This window comes from Sander lucioperca, chromosome 6 (assembly GCF_008315115.2).
Source record: "Sander lucioperca isolate FBNREF2018 chromosome 6, SLUC_FBN_1.2, whole genome shotgun sequence".
In the NCBI taxonomy this organism is placed as follows: domain Eukaryota; kingdom Metazoa; phylum Chordata; class Actinopteri; order Perciformes; family Percidae; genus Sander; species Sander lucioperca.
In genome coordinates this window covers 34,888,849-34,904,037 of record NC_050178.1, presented here as the reverse complement: position 1 = coordinate 34,904,037, position 15,189 = coordinate 34,888,849, and the positions used below count along the sequence as shown (strand labels likewise).

General features: G+C 40.4%; 2 protein-coding genes across 2 annotated transcripts; one reads left to right on the top strand and one right to left on the bottom strand.

Annotated features, from left to right (window-relative positions):
* The first annotated feature begins 2,854 nt into the window (after window positions 1-2,854).
* Window positions 2,855-4,935, top strand: msx1a (muscle segment homeobox 1a). The gene is made up of 2 exons (XM_031276821.2): window positions 2,855-3,415; window positions 3,612-4,935. The coding sequence occupies exons 1-2, from the start codon at window positions 2,983-2,985 to the stop codon at window positions 4,025-4,027; spliced, it is 849 nt and encodes a 282-aa protein (XP_031132681.1). The 5' UTR covers window positions 2,855-2,982; the 3' UTR covers window positions 4,028-4,935.
* Window positions 4,936-12,687: 7,752 nt separating this feature from the next.
* LOC116034234 (cytokine-like protein 1) lies at window positions 12,688-14,880 on the bottom strand. The gene is made up of 4 exons (XM_031276811.2): window positions 14,506-14,880; window positions 14,355-14,399; window positions 13,691-13,837; window positions 12,688-13,587 (listed from the first exon to the last, which is right to left on the bottom strand). The coding sequence occupies exons 1-4, from the start codon at window positions 14,650-14,652 to the stop codon at window positions 13,486-13,488; spliced, it is 441 nt and encodes a 146-aa protein (XP_031132671.1). The 5' UTR covers window positions 14,653-14,880; the 3' UTR covers window positions 12,688-13,485.
* Window positions 14,881-15,189: the final 309 nt, after the last annotated feature.

Sequence of the window (15,189 nt, the reverse complement as noted above, 5' to 3'; positions counted from 1 at the left end):
CATTTACTTGCACCAAGTGCAAATATTTTGCCTGAAAATGCCTTTTGACATCGACACTCCTTTTATGTCTTTACAGTCTAAATTGACAGACCTTGCGTGAAAAGGGTTAAGACAACTTTGAGAGGAGGCAACAATGGGCCTTTGTATGGAGTCCCTGCCTCCTGACTGGGAATCAAAGCTAGTTTATAAAGTTAAATAAAGGCCCGATGAGCCTTACAGTTGTTTTGTATCTCAGCTCGGCCCTCATTTGTTGCTTCGGGATTTAAATGAAACGGTATGGTAATCGTCTTCTCCATGGCACATCAGTCTTCTTAAAGACCACTGTTTGGGATGCTAATTGCAACCAACATTGTTTTCCAGAAACACTGTCCCTCTGTTCACAAGGCAAATAAACTGGAGACAAGATACTGCAACAACCAAGGCCCATAATCAGGTAACATAGATTTGTTAGAATAAAATTTACTTTTGGGCGAGATCATCATTAAACCATCAACTTTTGATGAGAACAGATAAAACGGTGGTGTATGAAGCCGACACTATACATTATAGGGTCGTTTATCTATCATTTCATAAAATATTTGGTCATGTTTGTCAACTAACACTTCGAAATAATTTTATTTCAGATATGTCCTCGGTCATCAAGGCAGAAAACACTGGTGTCCGGCTTTGGGGGGAAATGCAGTGGGAATAATAACTTAATCACAGACCTGCAGTGTTTTCAGAACCAACATGATTTATGAGTTTCTGAACGAGTACACATCACCAGGGGAAATTAGCACGCTACGCGTTGTTGCTACACGTTAACAAACAGCGCAAGTTAATGCGTCTCATGTGTGCCTTTACGCAGACTCGTTTAACGACTTGCTGTCACACACACACACACACACACACACACACACACACACACACACACACACACACACACACACACACACACACACACACACACACACACATGACACATGTGCTGCCGAAGAAAAAAAATGATGATAAATATTATGTCAACCGGAAACCACTCTTACCTATTCTAAAAATATTTTTTAAAGATAACACTTATTTATGTATTAATATAAATGTATTATTTTATTATACTTCTTAATACCATTTATAAAAAAAGTAGGCTGATAAACATCCAAAGCCCCATTTATTTTCCTTGATTCCACTTCCCCTAATTACCACAATAAAAGGCCATGACCTCACCAAATAGCAAATGATTTACCTTATCGTGCCATCTTTATCGCTCACATGCAAAACATGTAGGCTGCGTATCTGGTTCAATCACCGTGTCACCTTGAATGTTAATTGCAATGTTCAAGTGAAGGAAGCCATTTAGTAGCCTAGTTCAACCATTATAGGCTACACCACAACAAGTTAAACTTTATGAGGCATTGGTTTGGGATCTGCGGTACCCCACTGGGTTATTTTAATTTTCCTTCTTAAAGTTATGGCACAGTGACAGATAGATTATGAGGATGATTGGTTTGAGGTCTCACAATCCCCACTGTATTTAACGCCCCGCATACTCACATAGCCCTAATAACAAACGCCTCCTCAGACACGGATCTGCGGTCTGTGTATCTTGGGAAACACTTGCACCGAGGAATCCTTTTCAGCAAGGCACTCTCTGAAAGTGACTAGTGGGCGCTGACCTTTTCTTCTGAGGAGCCTATATTACACCGACTATAGCGCTCATTTGAATAGATGGGAATGGCGTGCGATCGGCTGAGAAAAAGCTAATTTTTCAGGCTGAATGGCTCAGTGTCCCTGGGCTAGGGCGGGTAGAGGAGGAGGCGGTGCTGCGCTCTCGGTGTGGGTTAAACTTTTTCAATAGTCTCCCTAGAGCCGAGCGCTTTGATCCGGGCGCTGCTGGCGCCTAAAAACAACATAACTTGTCTGCCCATTAGGGAGACTGACAAATCGTGACAGATTGTTTATGCTTGGCAATTAGCGATGCAGACGCTTTCCTGAGAACCGACTACACAGCAAAAAAGGTGATCTATTTTAATGACTAGGATTTGTTCATCTAAAATTTAAAGCAACATTTTTTTTTATATGAACTCAAACTGTATGCCGTACTTCTCCATTCTAAATTAAATGTAGCATATATATCCAGTGGCATCTTTTCTGCAAGCGATAATAACAATAAAAATCCCCTCTTTTTAGGGACTGCAGATAATGAGAAGGTACAGCCAGGTAAAGCAATGACAGTCCTGGGTTAAATCTCTCCTTGGCTCCAGCTGTCTCCTCCCCCTTGCCCCCGACGCCACATCATTTTTGACTTTAATGGATGTAGTCAAAGGGGAAAAATCCTAGTGATCCCTCCCCCAAGCCCGATAATTACCCCCAAATGACTGCGAAGGCCTGTGTGTTTCAATCTGATTAGAGCCCCGCAGCCATCAATAAACAGCGCGCTGCAAGAGGTTCATCACATAAAGAACAGTAAACTGCAACATTCAGGACTCACTTCAGCAGTTTTAGCACATGGCCATCATATGGGTGGATGTGAATACAGCATGTCACAATGTTTGGGACATAAAAGTTATGATAGATGCTATAAACAATAAAGTAATAATATAAATAATGCACATGCCTCCTATTATAAAATGTCAATAACGTAATGGATCATTATAGGGTTTACTAACATAATTTTGTGGGATTAAGTCTTGATGAAACCATGGCCCTTTAAGAGTCTGTTGTCTTTGTTTATCTGAAGTTGCTCGTTTAAAAAAAGTAAAGTATTGTCAACTGCCTACTCTGATTTTCTTTTTTTCTCTCTCTCTTTGAGTCCAGGACCAGCCCATCTCGCCCCTGATTGGCTGCCTCTCTCTCCACGTCTGCCTTATTATAGCCCTGCACTCCAATTCGGTCACATAAACATGAGGATACCGTCACCTTAGGGCGCAGCGCAGTAACTTTGTGTAACTCTTTCTACTGTACCCACGAGAGTCAACTAGTCACCTCACCCGTGCCAGTCGGACCTGTATGGCCCCATCGATCGCCATGTCAGCTTTGACCGCTGGTTTGAAAACTGAAGAACTCCCTCCCCGCTCGGTTCTCGGCAGCAGAGGCGAGATGCAGACCAGTCTGAGCCCCGCAGAGGAGACCGTGAAGCCCAAAGTTGCTATTTTGCCTTTTAGCGTCGAGGCACTGATGGCTGATAGGAAACCCAGCAGAGAGGTGGCATCCCCAGATGCCCCGTCCGTTCCCGGGACGTCCCATGCGCTGGGAAAGGGCGTAAGGATGGGCTCTTTCGGTAGTCTGGATACTTCAGTTCCTGCTTTACCCATGAGCTCCTCGTTTTCAGTGGGCGACATCATGAACATGCCAGAAGACGTACTGATTAAACCCGAGAGCCCCGACAGTAATGAGAGGACTTCATGGCTACAGAGTCCTCGTTTTTCTCCCACACCTCCACGTAAGTTTGGTGTCAGTGCAAAAATAAATAACATATCTATTAAATATTTGTAATATGATGCTCATGTTTGGACTTTCATGGAATAGGATTTCTTTCTTGTTTTGAGAACGTTTACTCAGTGTATTTGTATTGTGTGGATTCAGCATTGCGCATTGGAATCCAAGGTTTTAAATGGAAGCGTGTTGTCCTCTTACAGGAAGGTTGAGTCCTCCTGCGTGTCCCCTGCGAAAACACAAGACGAACAGAAAGCCCCGGACCCCCTTCACGACGTCCCAGCTGCTGGCCCTGGAGAGGAAGTTCCGCCAGAAGCAGTACCTTTCCATCGCCGAGCGGGCAGAGTTCTCCAGTTCCCTCAACTTGACGGAGACCCAGGTCAAAATCTGGTTTCAGAACAGGAGAGCGAAAGCAAAGCGGCTGCAGGAGGCAGAACTTGAAAAACTGAAAATGGCAGCTAAACCTATGCTGCCTCCAGCTTTCGGGATTTCATTTCCTCTCGGTGCGCACGTGCCCGCGTCCTATGGGTCTCACCCGTTCCAGAGGCACTCTCTGCCGGTTTCCCCAGTGGGACTGTACGCCGCTCACGTCGGATACAGTATGTACCACCTCGCTTGACAGGGACGGAGGACGGAGGACGAGGGGCACGTGCAGTGGGACACAAGGGGTTAAGACTACTTTCTGAGGGGCCCGAGCGAGAGGGGCCCTTCGGACAGGTGTGCTGACACAAAATAAAGAGGCATCCCAGCGGTGAGCTCAGTGTCACATCCTGTCAGGGGGCCAAAGCCTTCACACAGACCCCCTTCTGAGGACCTTGAAGTTTATCCACTTCTCCTGACCTTGCCAGTAAGTTCAAACACTGCAAACAAAATAATCCAACTTTATTAGTCATTTAATCTTGAGTCTCACATCGGTTTTTGTCAGTGGACAATGCCAATCAAGAACGAATTGATGGAAATCTTATTTCAGAAAATAATCTGAGTGTGAGACTAAATTACTCTAAAATGGACATTTTGGTGCAGAGGTGGAAAACAATTTAGTAACTGTAGGCCGGTGATATATCACGAATGGACGGTCAAGTATGGACGCTATGCTGTGTGCCACAGTGTGTCAAAGATAGCCCACTGCTCTACTTTCACCAGCAGGTAAAAGGGCTATTAAACCAACTTCTATGAGTAAGTCAGAGACTATTGCGCACCTTCACATTTTGCACCAACCAATTTATGTTGGGCATCATATAGCATTAGTGGGCTGCTGTCACACTGCAAAAAACTATTTTTTTTTTTGCATTCGTATCAATGCGTAACTATAGTGGGTTACTGAATCCGGTGTCAATGAATGCTCTTTGGGAATTTGGAGAACCACAGCATTTGTTTTTATAACAGCACTGTCTGTTGTTGGAATGATTCCCTTCGGAAGGGATATGTGTACTGTAAAATAATGTATATTTGAAGAATATTCTCATTTATATTATGAATATATTTGTGACATAACTTAACAATAAATTGTTTATTCTTTTTCATTAAGCAGTTGTTCGTTTTGACTGACACTTGCATGGTGCCTGTAGATTATTACATACTTTTTTTTTTTTTTTTACAAAGCAGTAGGATACACTGTGCTTGAAAATAACATTTTCTTATTTTTTATGACAGGTAGGCTAATACGTAGGCCTAGTGTTTTACAATTCTTTATCTATTTTTAGGAAGAAGTGTGGGCCTGTTGTGAGTTATTGGACATTGCGTCGCATATTGAGACAAACGAGTGTATATGGGGAAAAAGCAGAAGGTATCATTATTATCAGGCCTGATAAAGGGTGTTAAAAAATTGAAAATAGGAATATTGATCAGCATAATTTAAATATTGTGCTTTGCGGAATGTCATCGAGACATCTATACGCTTTATGTGACCCACACCATAAGAATATTGACAATATAATGCCCATAGTTCTTCAATTCAAACCTTTCACACTTTCTGTGCACATATTTTAGACTTGCAGTGCTGGTGTGCAGCGTGCATTTAAACTTGACACATATTATTTTGGGGGAATGTATTGCTACAGCTGTTGCCTATTGCTTTGGAACAACTAACCTAGATTTTTTTGGGACAGAAGAGTTAAGGAGGTGGAGATGGGGATAGGGGTGTGTGTGTGTGGGGGGGGGCACAACCAGTTGTGCTGACTTCAAAACATACCGATACATATTGGAGATTCCTTCTCTGGGCTAAATTGCTTGTAAACAATCCACATAGAGTGTCATTATGGAGTATTTAGGGTGTAACATGAGCCAGGTGGCACCCTTATTATGGAGAAGACAGGGTGTTACAACTCGTGTGTACAAACGTATTACCTTACTGGCGCACATAAAGAACATATTACATCCTTCAGATGAACGCTGGAGTCATTTTCTGCCATCAGGAAGACCTAAATGACAAAACAGGGATCAGACAGAAAAGAAAATTACAGACCACTCCACAGCAGTTTTGAAGGCTTTCTCTCGAGTTCTCTGCCATTCAGGCAGGGGTTAAATTGGAGTAAAATAATTGCTGTAATGAGCAAAGGCAATCTGCCGCAGACGGAGGCCGGCTCCAGCGAGGCTGTAGCTCCAGGCAAGGCGGAACTTTTATCATTCCTAAAATGTCAACGGGGGACTGGGACGGGCAACACTTCTCCTCTCTGCACTGTGATTTCCTTCTCAGCGCTGACAAGCTGCTGTCCTAAACAAGGGCAGCAATAGTAGTATTTATATATGTTTTAGAGACACATAGGTCCTACATATTTAAAGCATCACTTCCCAAGTGTTTAATCCCACACTTTCAATTTTAAAACCTTACTATACTTCTTTTAGTAGGCCTATGGAAGTAGTTTCAATTTAAAGTGTAGAGTTGACTTTAGTTCATAGTGGAGGTTTATTTATTTCTTTATTTGACATTGTATTGTATTTTCCTCTGACAATATCCGCTCCATTAGACTATATCCATGAATTAATACATAATCCCTGACAATACGTTTAAATCACACGGATGGACGCTCTATCTGACTAGAAGAGAAACTTGACACAAAAGAGCCAAAGGGGATCCGTCCACTCTTTTAACTCTTCCATTCTTTTGTCCCCGGCTCTCAATCTTGCCAGGAGCCCAACAGAAAAACAAAACTCACTTGTTTATATCATCCAAAAGATCACAGGAGGCTGTTTGACTCTGTTAAACCCCTTGATCCCCAAGAAAAGGGAAAATGGGTTATTAGAAGTCGCCTATACAGCTCGGACAGATGATTCTTATAACAGGGGAGGAGTGAGTGGATGTTAGACCTTTAACCTTTATTCACTTAAAGCCTATACGTTTTGGGACTTTTTGTGAGTGAGAAATTAATAAAGGTTATCAATATAAGTGTGTAGCAAAAAATGATCTCGGCTTATTCTTATACAAATTAAGAAACACTTTTATTGCAACATATTTAGCCAGACAAAAATTGAAGAGACCCAAGTTGATTTTTGTTCTGTTAAATCTGCCTGTTAAAACGATAATATGCCCAAATCTATATTTACCAACAAATATCAAAAGCCATTTTGACCTGTATGATACTTGACCATAAACCAAGTAGCCATAGTATTTAAATACAATGATTTGACACTAGAGTTAATTCAATGAAGTCGCTGTTAGAAATGTATTAACGTCATTTGGTTCTTTATTTCGAGCTTTAATTGCCTTGCAAGTAATGAAATGTGCGCACATTTAATGTGACTTTTATAGTAATAAATGGTTGTTAGCCTGGCTGTTGCGAGTTGCAAAGGTTAATCCGGTACTGTCATTATATGTATACACAGTGTTGACAGTGTAATGAGTCGAACCTTTAATATAATCTAAAATAGGTTCGTTGTGGTGGACCTTACAATAGTCTCAAGACAAAATCCATGAAATAGCCTTTTCAGGTTACTTTCTCTTTTCCTGTCAGATACCACACCACCACCTTCTGTTCAGAGTCGGAGTAACATAAAAAAGGCTCTTTTATTTCGATATAAAAACTATAAAGTTTAAGTGACTAAAATCAACTCAGTAAACCAACAACTATACTGAAATGAATGTCCACCATTTATCCATGCGCGAAGACTAAATTAATCTATATCTTAACAATATTAGGCTATAGGCCTATCTCATTTGAGTAGGCCTACTTCATGGCGTTGGGCCTTTTCAGTTTTTTCAGGCAAATGAACAGTGAGTGAATAAACCAGAGCGATAATTGTTTTTAAAATAGTCGTGGCAAAAAAAATTAAAACTGTCCTGGGAAAGACCTTTTCAGTCACTTGGCCCTTTGAAAATTTGAAGATGCATGCTGTGATATCATCTTCAGTATAGGAGTTTATTTCTTGAAACATTTATTTTGTTGTCTGCTTAGTGTGAAAATGTCTTCTGTTCACGTGTAAAAAGGTAAGCGTGAATAAAAATAAAAAAAAGACATTTTTCAATTATGCCTACTCATCAGATTTTTTTCATCTGTTTTTACAACATGTTGATAGCTCTCTGGGTCCTAACAATGAGAGAGAGCGCTGGCTAAAATAAAGGGCGTACGGACGCAGGACAATGGTTAATATTTCCATCCTATAATATAAATAATAACCGAATTTGAACGCCCAGCCACGTTGCTCTGCAATACGGCTCGAGCCCTCAGTCAGTCAGAGCCACGTGCTGTAGGCCTAAATACTATTGATGATGCCGCAAGAATGTTGTAAATCAATGTTCAGTTACCAACAAAGATAGCCATCACCACCAATTATTTGCGGCTGCCTTTACCAAAAAGACCTATAAAGTCAGTCTCCTGCAGAAAAACCAGATGTCGTCATAGGGAAGTATCAGAGCAATGAAGTGCAGTAAGGTCACCATGAAGTCTGACTGTCATAAAAGTCAATATTAAAGGGACTAATATAGACCTAAATACATTATGGACTTTTTATTTGGATGGATGGCGTGGACCTAACGGGCATATATTCGGATGAATATCTTACATAGGCTATCGCTTACTATTTATCGCTACACTGATCTGTTCATTAGCTCGAGTTATTCCGCAATGGTGATACAACTGTTGCCTACAAGTAGAGCCTATAGTTTAAAGCAGAGATGTTCAACAGGGGGTCCGTGACCCCTAGGGGGTCCTCAGAGTTAGTGCAGGGGGCCCACCAAATTATGTAAACAATTTTTTTCTTCTAAATTAAAATGTCTGAAAACTTACATCAATATGAATTCAACATCTAAATAGCAAAGATAAATTGGCCTATTTGTGAGGGAAAAAAACATTTGATTTACACATTGAAGATAATAGGTAGCCACTATGGTCGCCATACAGTTAAGCTTAAGGAGTCACTGTGCTTTCCGCATGTATGTTTAACATTAAAACATGATGTATGAATAATATCCATTCATTTTCATCCATCCGGCTCAGTTTAATATGCAACTATATTCTACAGTATATGTGGTAGGGGGTCCCTACCCCGTCTCTCTTTCAGCTAAGGGGTCCTTGGCCTAAAAAAACGTTAAAGACCCCATGGTTTAAAGTGATTAGGTTATAAACTTCTTTATTTCAGCTTGTATGGCCTGCAGTGTCAACTAGAGGGCAGTAGTGTCTTGGTCTACTTGCACTGAAAAGTTTTTGTTTGACCTCCGTTCATAACCAGGGTTTGGTCACTTAGGTTGCAGTTATTAAAATCAACTCACTTGTTTGTGCCTTTTGGACATTTTAGAAATCTAATTTTGGACCTCCAAACTTCTACTTGTAATTGCTTTACATAGTTGTATTTCTTTTGCATCCTGGTTGTCCTGATCTGTTTATCACATTGTTTTTCCTTTTTGGAAAAGTTTTAGTGCCTTTCTAAGTTCTCATGATGGTGCTGCTTCGTTCTCCGTGTTGTTTTCTTTGTCTTTGTAACTCGATGTCATGTTGTGAATGAGGGCTGCCCCTCAATGCTCTCTCGAGTATAGGCTAAATAAATGTTGAATGAATGAATGAAATGAATTAACCACTGATATACCAGTAGAGTAATCTCCCAATGATCGATTACAATTGTCAGTGGCTGTTTTTAAGCTTGGTGAACTTTATTCACCTCTCCATGCCATCAGAAGTCCTCCTTTGACCCTTCCTTGAATAATTACTTCAACGTGCAAATTAATGGAGCAGTTGTGCGTTTATAAGGTACATTTTCTGTGGACAGGAGGGGAAGCTTTGGTCTAATATATGAGAGTTTTGAGCACCAAGCAAATTTACTGAGCAGCGTGGTTACAATAGTGTGGAGAGGGTGCCAATCATCTATTGGAAATTAGGGGGGGAAACATTTTCTTATGTGGACTAATGAGGCAACATTTCTTTTAAGATGCAATAAAAATGCTAAATGTGATGGAAAATTGCCTGAAAACGCCCATAAACAAGACTGCATCGCAAACTGCATCACCAATGCTTTAATGTAAATAGGTTTCTGATCTGTCCTTTACAAGGTAATTTATTTCAACAAAGCAGAGAATGATTACTGTCACCCTTCGGCTAAGTTGTTGTTGTTTTTATTGTGCAGCATTTAACATTTTTGGTGCAGTGTCACAGAACATTAAATTGTGAAATTACTTGGCCACCTGTGGTTTAAAGGTTCTGTTCTCATTTTGCCTAATGATAGAAAATACCGTGGATTATGCGGCCCTTTAATGATGATCAATAAGCACAGCAATTAAGCTTTATAACCCTACTGTGGGCTGATTTCTTAACAAGCCACATGCTGCTGACTAACATTTTCATTTTTGTAGGGTTGGTTAATTAGCAGTGAGTGGTTCAAACCTGATGGTTCAGAAGTACAACAACTTGATTCATGGCACAAAAAGAAAATCATACTTATTCTAACATGAGCTCACATTAAACTGCAGTCTGTTAAATGATTATGAAATGATCTTCTGCACAGGACTGATGGAGCTGTGAGAGTTTTTTAGTCCCAGTGTTTGATGATCAAATGTTGTGACATTATTGTGGATAGTGATATTATCACAATACAATATTGTGCTGTTAGACTTAAAAACCTCTAGGTTTGCTGATTACAATCCTGCAACATTATCACAAGTTTGAATATCTTTATTTTTCTAACTAAATCAATTGGACCTGGCTTATTAATGTAACATTAGTTTGGACCTCTTACTGAAAACATTGTTAGTTACTTATCGTCACAGCAGGAACTAGTTTTGACCTTTTCAACATAACGGCTGCAGATTTGACTCTGTTTTGGCAGATTTCAGTGTTGCATCTCAGTTATCAAATCTGGAAATAAAAATCAGTTAATTGTTAATAATAACTGTCAGTGAAAATGCACAGAGAGAGGGAGAGCTTTTAATAGCTGTCTGTCAGTAGCACCTTTATATAGGCCTACAGTGCATGTTCAGCAGCATAAAATGATGGAGAGCCATATCCTCATCTGATGTGGCAATATGGAACCGCAACAACCAGCACCACCTTGTGACAGATCAAGGTACTGTCAAACTCTCTGACGATAAACATTGAACATGCAGTTTTGCCAACTAATAGTAAATGGATGACTATTGGATGTGGACACTGGCTCTTAATCAGCCTACAGAATTGCCTGATGGGCCTGATTCAGGAACAGCACAGCTCCTGCATAACTGGTACCCCAACAACCCTCAAGACGACTGAAAATCATTTGAACTGTGGCCAGAAGTTTTTTAGCTCTCCTTCATCCCGCACAAGGCATGTGAACCATACTAAGACAAAGTCATCGTGTAAGGTAGCAGGCCTAACACATGAAATAGACAACATGGCACACAAGCTACCTCAATCAATAAAGCTATATGCAAACTCAGGACAAATGTAAATCTCCCTATTTCCCAGTTAACCCTTGTGTTGTATTCTCGTCAACCATGCAACTTTTTTGTTTTTCTGGGTCAAACTTTTTTTTGAATGCTTTTGTCACTTTTCCCGATGTTTTTCAATCTTTTCCCGACGTTTTTGTCAGTTTTGTTTCCATTTATTTTACTTCTGAAGTGTGTTGGTTGTATGGAACCATCCATGTTATTTTTTTTTTGACTATTTGGTTGAAAGAAACCCACATTTCCGATATGGAAACGTTTTGAAAATGCGTCAAATTTGACCCGAGGACAACAGGAGAATTAAAGGTATTTCTGTAATGCAGAGATAAAATCAACAACATTGGCAGCACCAGGTTCAAGCAGCAAACGACAGCAAAGTAACAACAGAAACTGTAGCTCCCCATATGGGACAGATGCTTCAGCAAAATATGCAAGATAGGATTAATGGGGGCAATATCAAGAATCCATGTATGTTGTCAGAAAGGCAAATCATTCACAAACATAAACACGGAGGTTGTGAATTTGATTATTTCTTTTGTTAAATATATCACCGTCACAAGTAAATTCAAGTCTCTACAATTCATTTTCACACATAGCTGATATAAGTGGAAAAGGAAAGGATGGCATGCGGCGGGTGTCCAGGGGCCTTTTAACGTGGGGGGCCTAACCAGAGGCTGACTCGTCTCTGGCTAGTTTAGTCAAGTGAACTGTACTACACTCAACTCTAACATCATAGCCTCATATTACAAGATGTATTCAAAACACGGTTTGAACAAAATGTAGCACGTCAGGTACAACGTCTCAGCCTATGATGGGGAAGAGCAAATTTTGTTACATATTTAAAAATGGCCCCAAAATCAAAGAATACTTTGAATATCTGTATAAAATACACTGAGCAACTGCCTTTCAGCAAGTGCAGATCATTGGGCCTGGCCAACAGAGGGCAGTAGAGGCCATAACTCAAATCAGAGGGGCAGACTTGTTCCCAAATCCAACATGTCATAACACTGTTATCAAAATATTGGCAACTGTGCCCTTATTTGTGAGAGTGGGGGCTGTGGTTTGTGTAAAACCCACATCGCTTCACTTACAGTTCATCAATCACATTTTAAAAACACAACAACCAGTTTATTTTGCTTAGCAGAGGGAAAATGCTTTGACCTAAACGATTACTTAAAATGCAACTGTATTTCTGTCCAGTGGTGACAAAACATATTGCCTCAATCAAAATAAAAAGCATCAGTAACTGTCACATGCTGAGTGAAAATCAGAACATCAGTCAGAGTGAAATGAACCTTCCTTGTGTAAATGTAGAAAAGGACATCATGCTGATTCACACACTGGACACGGGCCAGTTTTGTCTCAGTGGTTTGTGTTTCCCAGAATTGACGGCAGACATTTTGGAAATAACTTCAGAGAACATAACACAAGCACAATACAAGCTGATACATAAAGAGAAATTTTATTACATAATGTAAGACATATGGATTGTCTTTAAGTGTACATAAACACAGGCAAGTGTCTAATATGACAGTGAGGGCTCTCATATTTTATATATATATTCTGCCTAAGGCCAAGAACATTTGCATTTTTATTCAGCTTTAGCACAAGCAGCAGCACTGTTGTAAGTTTGTTGGTATAAAACAAAAGTAAAAAAAAAAAAAATATGTTTCTGTGACAAAATTCTGAAGGAGTGTACTCTACGACTGAGCGTGAGAAAGCAATGTTCAGTACATCTGTTTCTTACGTAACATTTTAAACCACCATGTTCAGCTCTTCAAATGTTTACAAAATACTGTATAGTGCTCCTTTAAGACATTTTAGTCATACCAAGGGTTATGACAACACAACTTATTTCTCTTAATGACACATGGACCTTTGATTAGCCCATGTAAGTAAGCAGCGGTTAAGCCCAGCTCACAAGCATCTCTTATTGGTTTATTATTTTAAGGTTTTCAACGGCATGGTTGGCATTCAGCAAATTTCCTGTGGAAATTTCTGGACTCCTTGCTAGAATGTAGTCACACATGTCCACTAACATGAGGTTGCAGCTCACGCAGAGCCAAATAGGTACGACATGAAAACAGCGCCCTGTGTGTATTATTTATGATGCATCTAATACAGTGCAGGCCGCGGTGTGTAGTGTACATGCGTTACCATTCTACATATTGCTGATGTGTTTTTATAAATGCAACAGACCGCTGGGCGTCTGTAATCTGCTGTGTGTGTGTTGATTATCTCTCCTCTTGCAGTAGCTGAAGCCTGTCCTCTGCATAGTGAGGGCTGCTGTGTCCAGTGTCAATGGCCTCACAGTCATCTGTGAAAAACACCAGGTCCTGCCAACCAAACAAAGACACGCGGTCAAGACACTCAAGCCTGAAAACAAGAGCGACCAAGAAAGAAGAAAAAAAACATTGCAGGCGTTTTAGATGCTCTTACCCGATAACAGACTCTGGTGATGATGGTGTGCAAGTTCTGGATTTTACGTTTGAGCAGCACCATTCTGGGACGCTCTCTGCAGTACTGGTCAGGATGGTTCAGCACCACGTAGAGAAAGTCACGGAGCTTGGTTGTGACACATGAGTTCTAGAAAGATAAAACAGCTTTTTTTTTTTTTTTAAATGAACAGTGTCCTCTCAAACACTTCACAAATGTACACATCTTCTAGTGAATGATTCTCATTTTTTTAAATCAGAGATTTGGTTTTTGCATTAGAGATTAACAGTATTTACACTTTTTTTTAATCTAGATTACTCTCATATACCCTCAAACATACAAACAACAGGACATGCTACCATATTAGGTAGGATTTGTCAGAGTATACATTGATTTGCATTGAATTAACTTCCTGTGCAAAGTTAAAAACTGTGCACTGAGCGAAAGCTACAGCTCATATCTAACTGGGATTTTTCAACTTCTTGATTTTGTATTACATTAACTCCCTTGGTTTTTATTAATTTTGACCGGGTGGTTATCAGTGGAGGAAAGGTGGTTGCTAGTAGAAAATATAAACTGATATGCAAATTTCCCAATTTCCTTTTAAAACACTTTCAGCAGCCGTGTGTCCCACATCATATGCATTCCTCCATTGTTTGAAACTTACATGCACATCAAGGAAGATCGTGGGTAGAACCTTAGCACACGTTATCTGCAACCCAACAAACATGATCGTTAGAGAGTACATAACACGGTGTACTAGTCTACACAGCCTTGTGTGCAGAATGTGACAATGCGATGAACGTCAAAGCGCTTACCGTGCGATGGTACGTGTGTATTTTATCCAGCAGAGACATGACTTCTTTGCTCAGACCGAGCGCTCTAGAGTAGCAGGTCGGAGGCGCGCACTCCGACAGCCACACAAAGCTGAAGAAACACGTGAGGGCGGCGAGTCCCAGCCTCATGTCGGATAACACTGCTGCTCCGGACTGCTTACAGCTGCTGTGACGGTCAACGACGGTAAAATAGTAAAGAGGAGTAGTTTTGCAGCAGTTTTAAGGATGGAGTGGTGGAGGGGACGACGACGATGACGTGGACGCGCAGCAGTCTGAGGGGGAAAACATTTGGGGTCGCAAACACTCCGTTCGTGCACGCTCCAAATACCAGGAATGATGGAGCTTCTCCTGCTGATAACACAGCCAAACATTTCGCAACTTTTCCTCAACACATGTTGAGGCTTTGTCAATTCCTAAAATCAGGATATTAATGACAGCTATTAAGTATCAATGTACACGATACATGTCAAAACAAGAAAGGCAAAATTCAGGGGGACGTTTGATTTTTAATCATGACGTTCAACTTTTTTTTTTTTTTTTTTTTTAATTTATTTTACAATATGAATTTAAACTGAAAGAACTTGGAATTTTGATACATTTAATGTACATGTGTATCTTGAGTGTAGGGAGGTATACAATCCTCACATCAAACCACAAACACTCAGT

Coding starts and splice junctions, on each gene's coding strand:
- msx1a (XM_031276821.2), top strand. CDS start 2,983: ATGGCCCCATCGATCGCCATGTCAGCTTTGACCGCTGGTTTGAAAACT. Junction 3,416..3,611: donor TTTTTCTCCCACACCTCCAC/GTAAGTTTGGTG, acceptor GTCCTCTTACAG/GAAGGTTGAGTCCTCCTGCG.
- LOC116034234 (XM_031276811.2), bottom strand. CDS start 14,652: ATGAGGCTGGGACTCGCCGCCCTCACGTGTTTCTTCAGCTTTGTGTGG. Junction 14,400..14,505: donor TACACACGTACCATCGCACG/GTAAGCGCTTTG, acceptor GTTGGGTTGCAG/ATAACGTGTGCTAAGGTTCT. Junction 13,838..14,354: donor CGATCTTCCTTGATGTGCAT/GTAAGTTTCAAA, acceptor TTATCTTTCTAG/AACTCATGTGTCACAACCAA.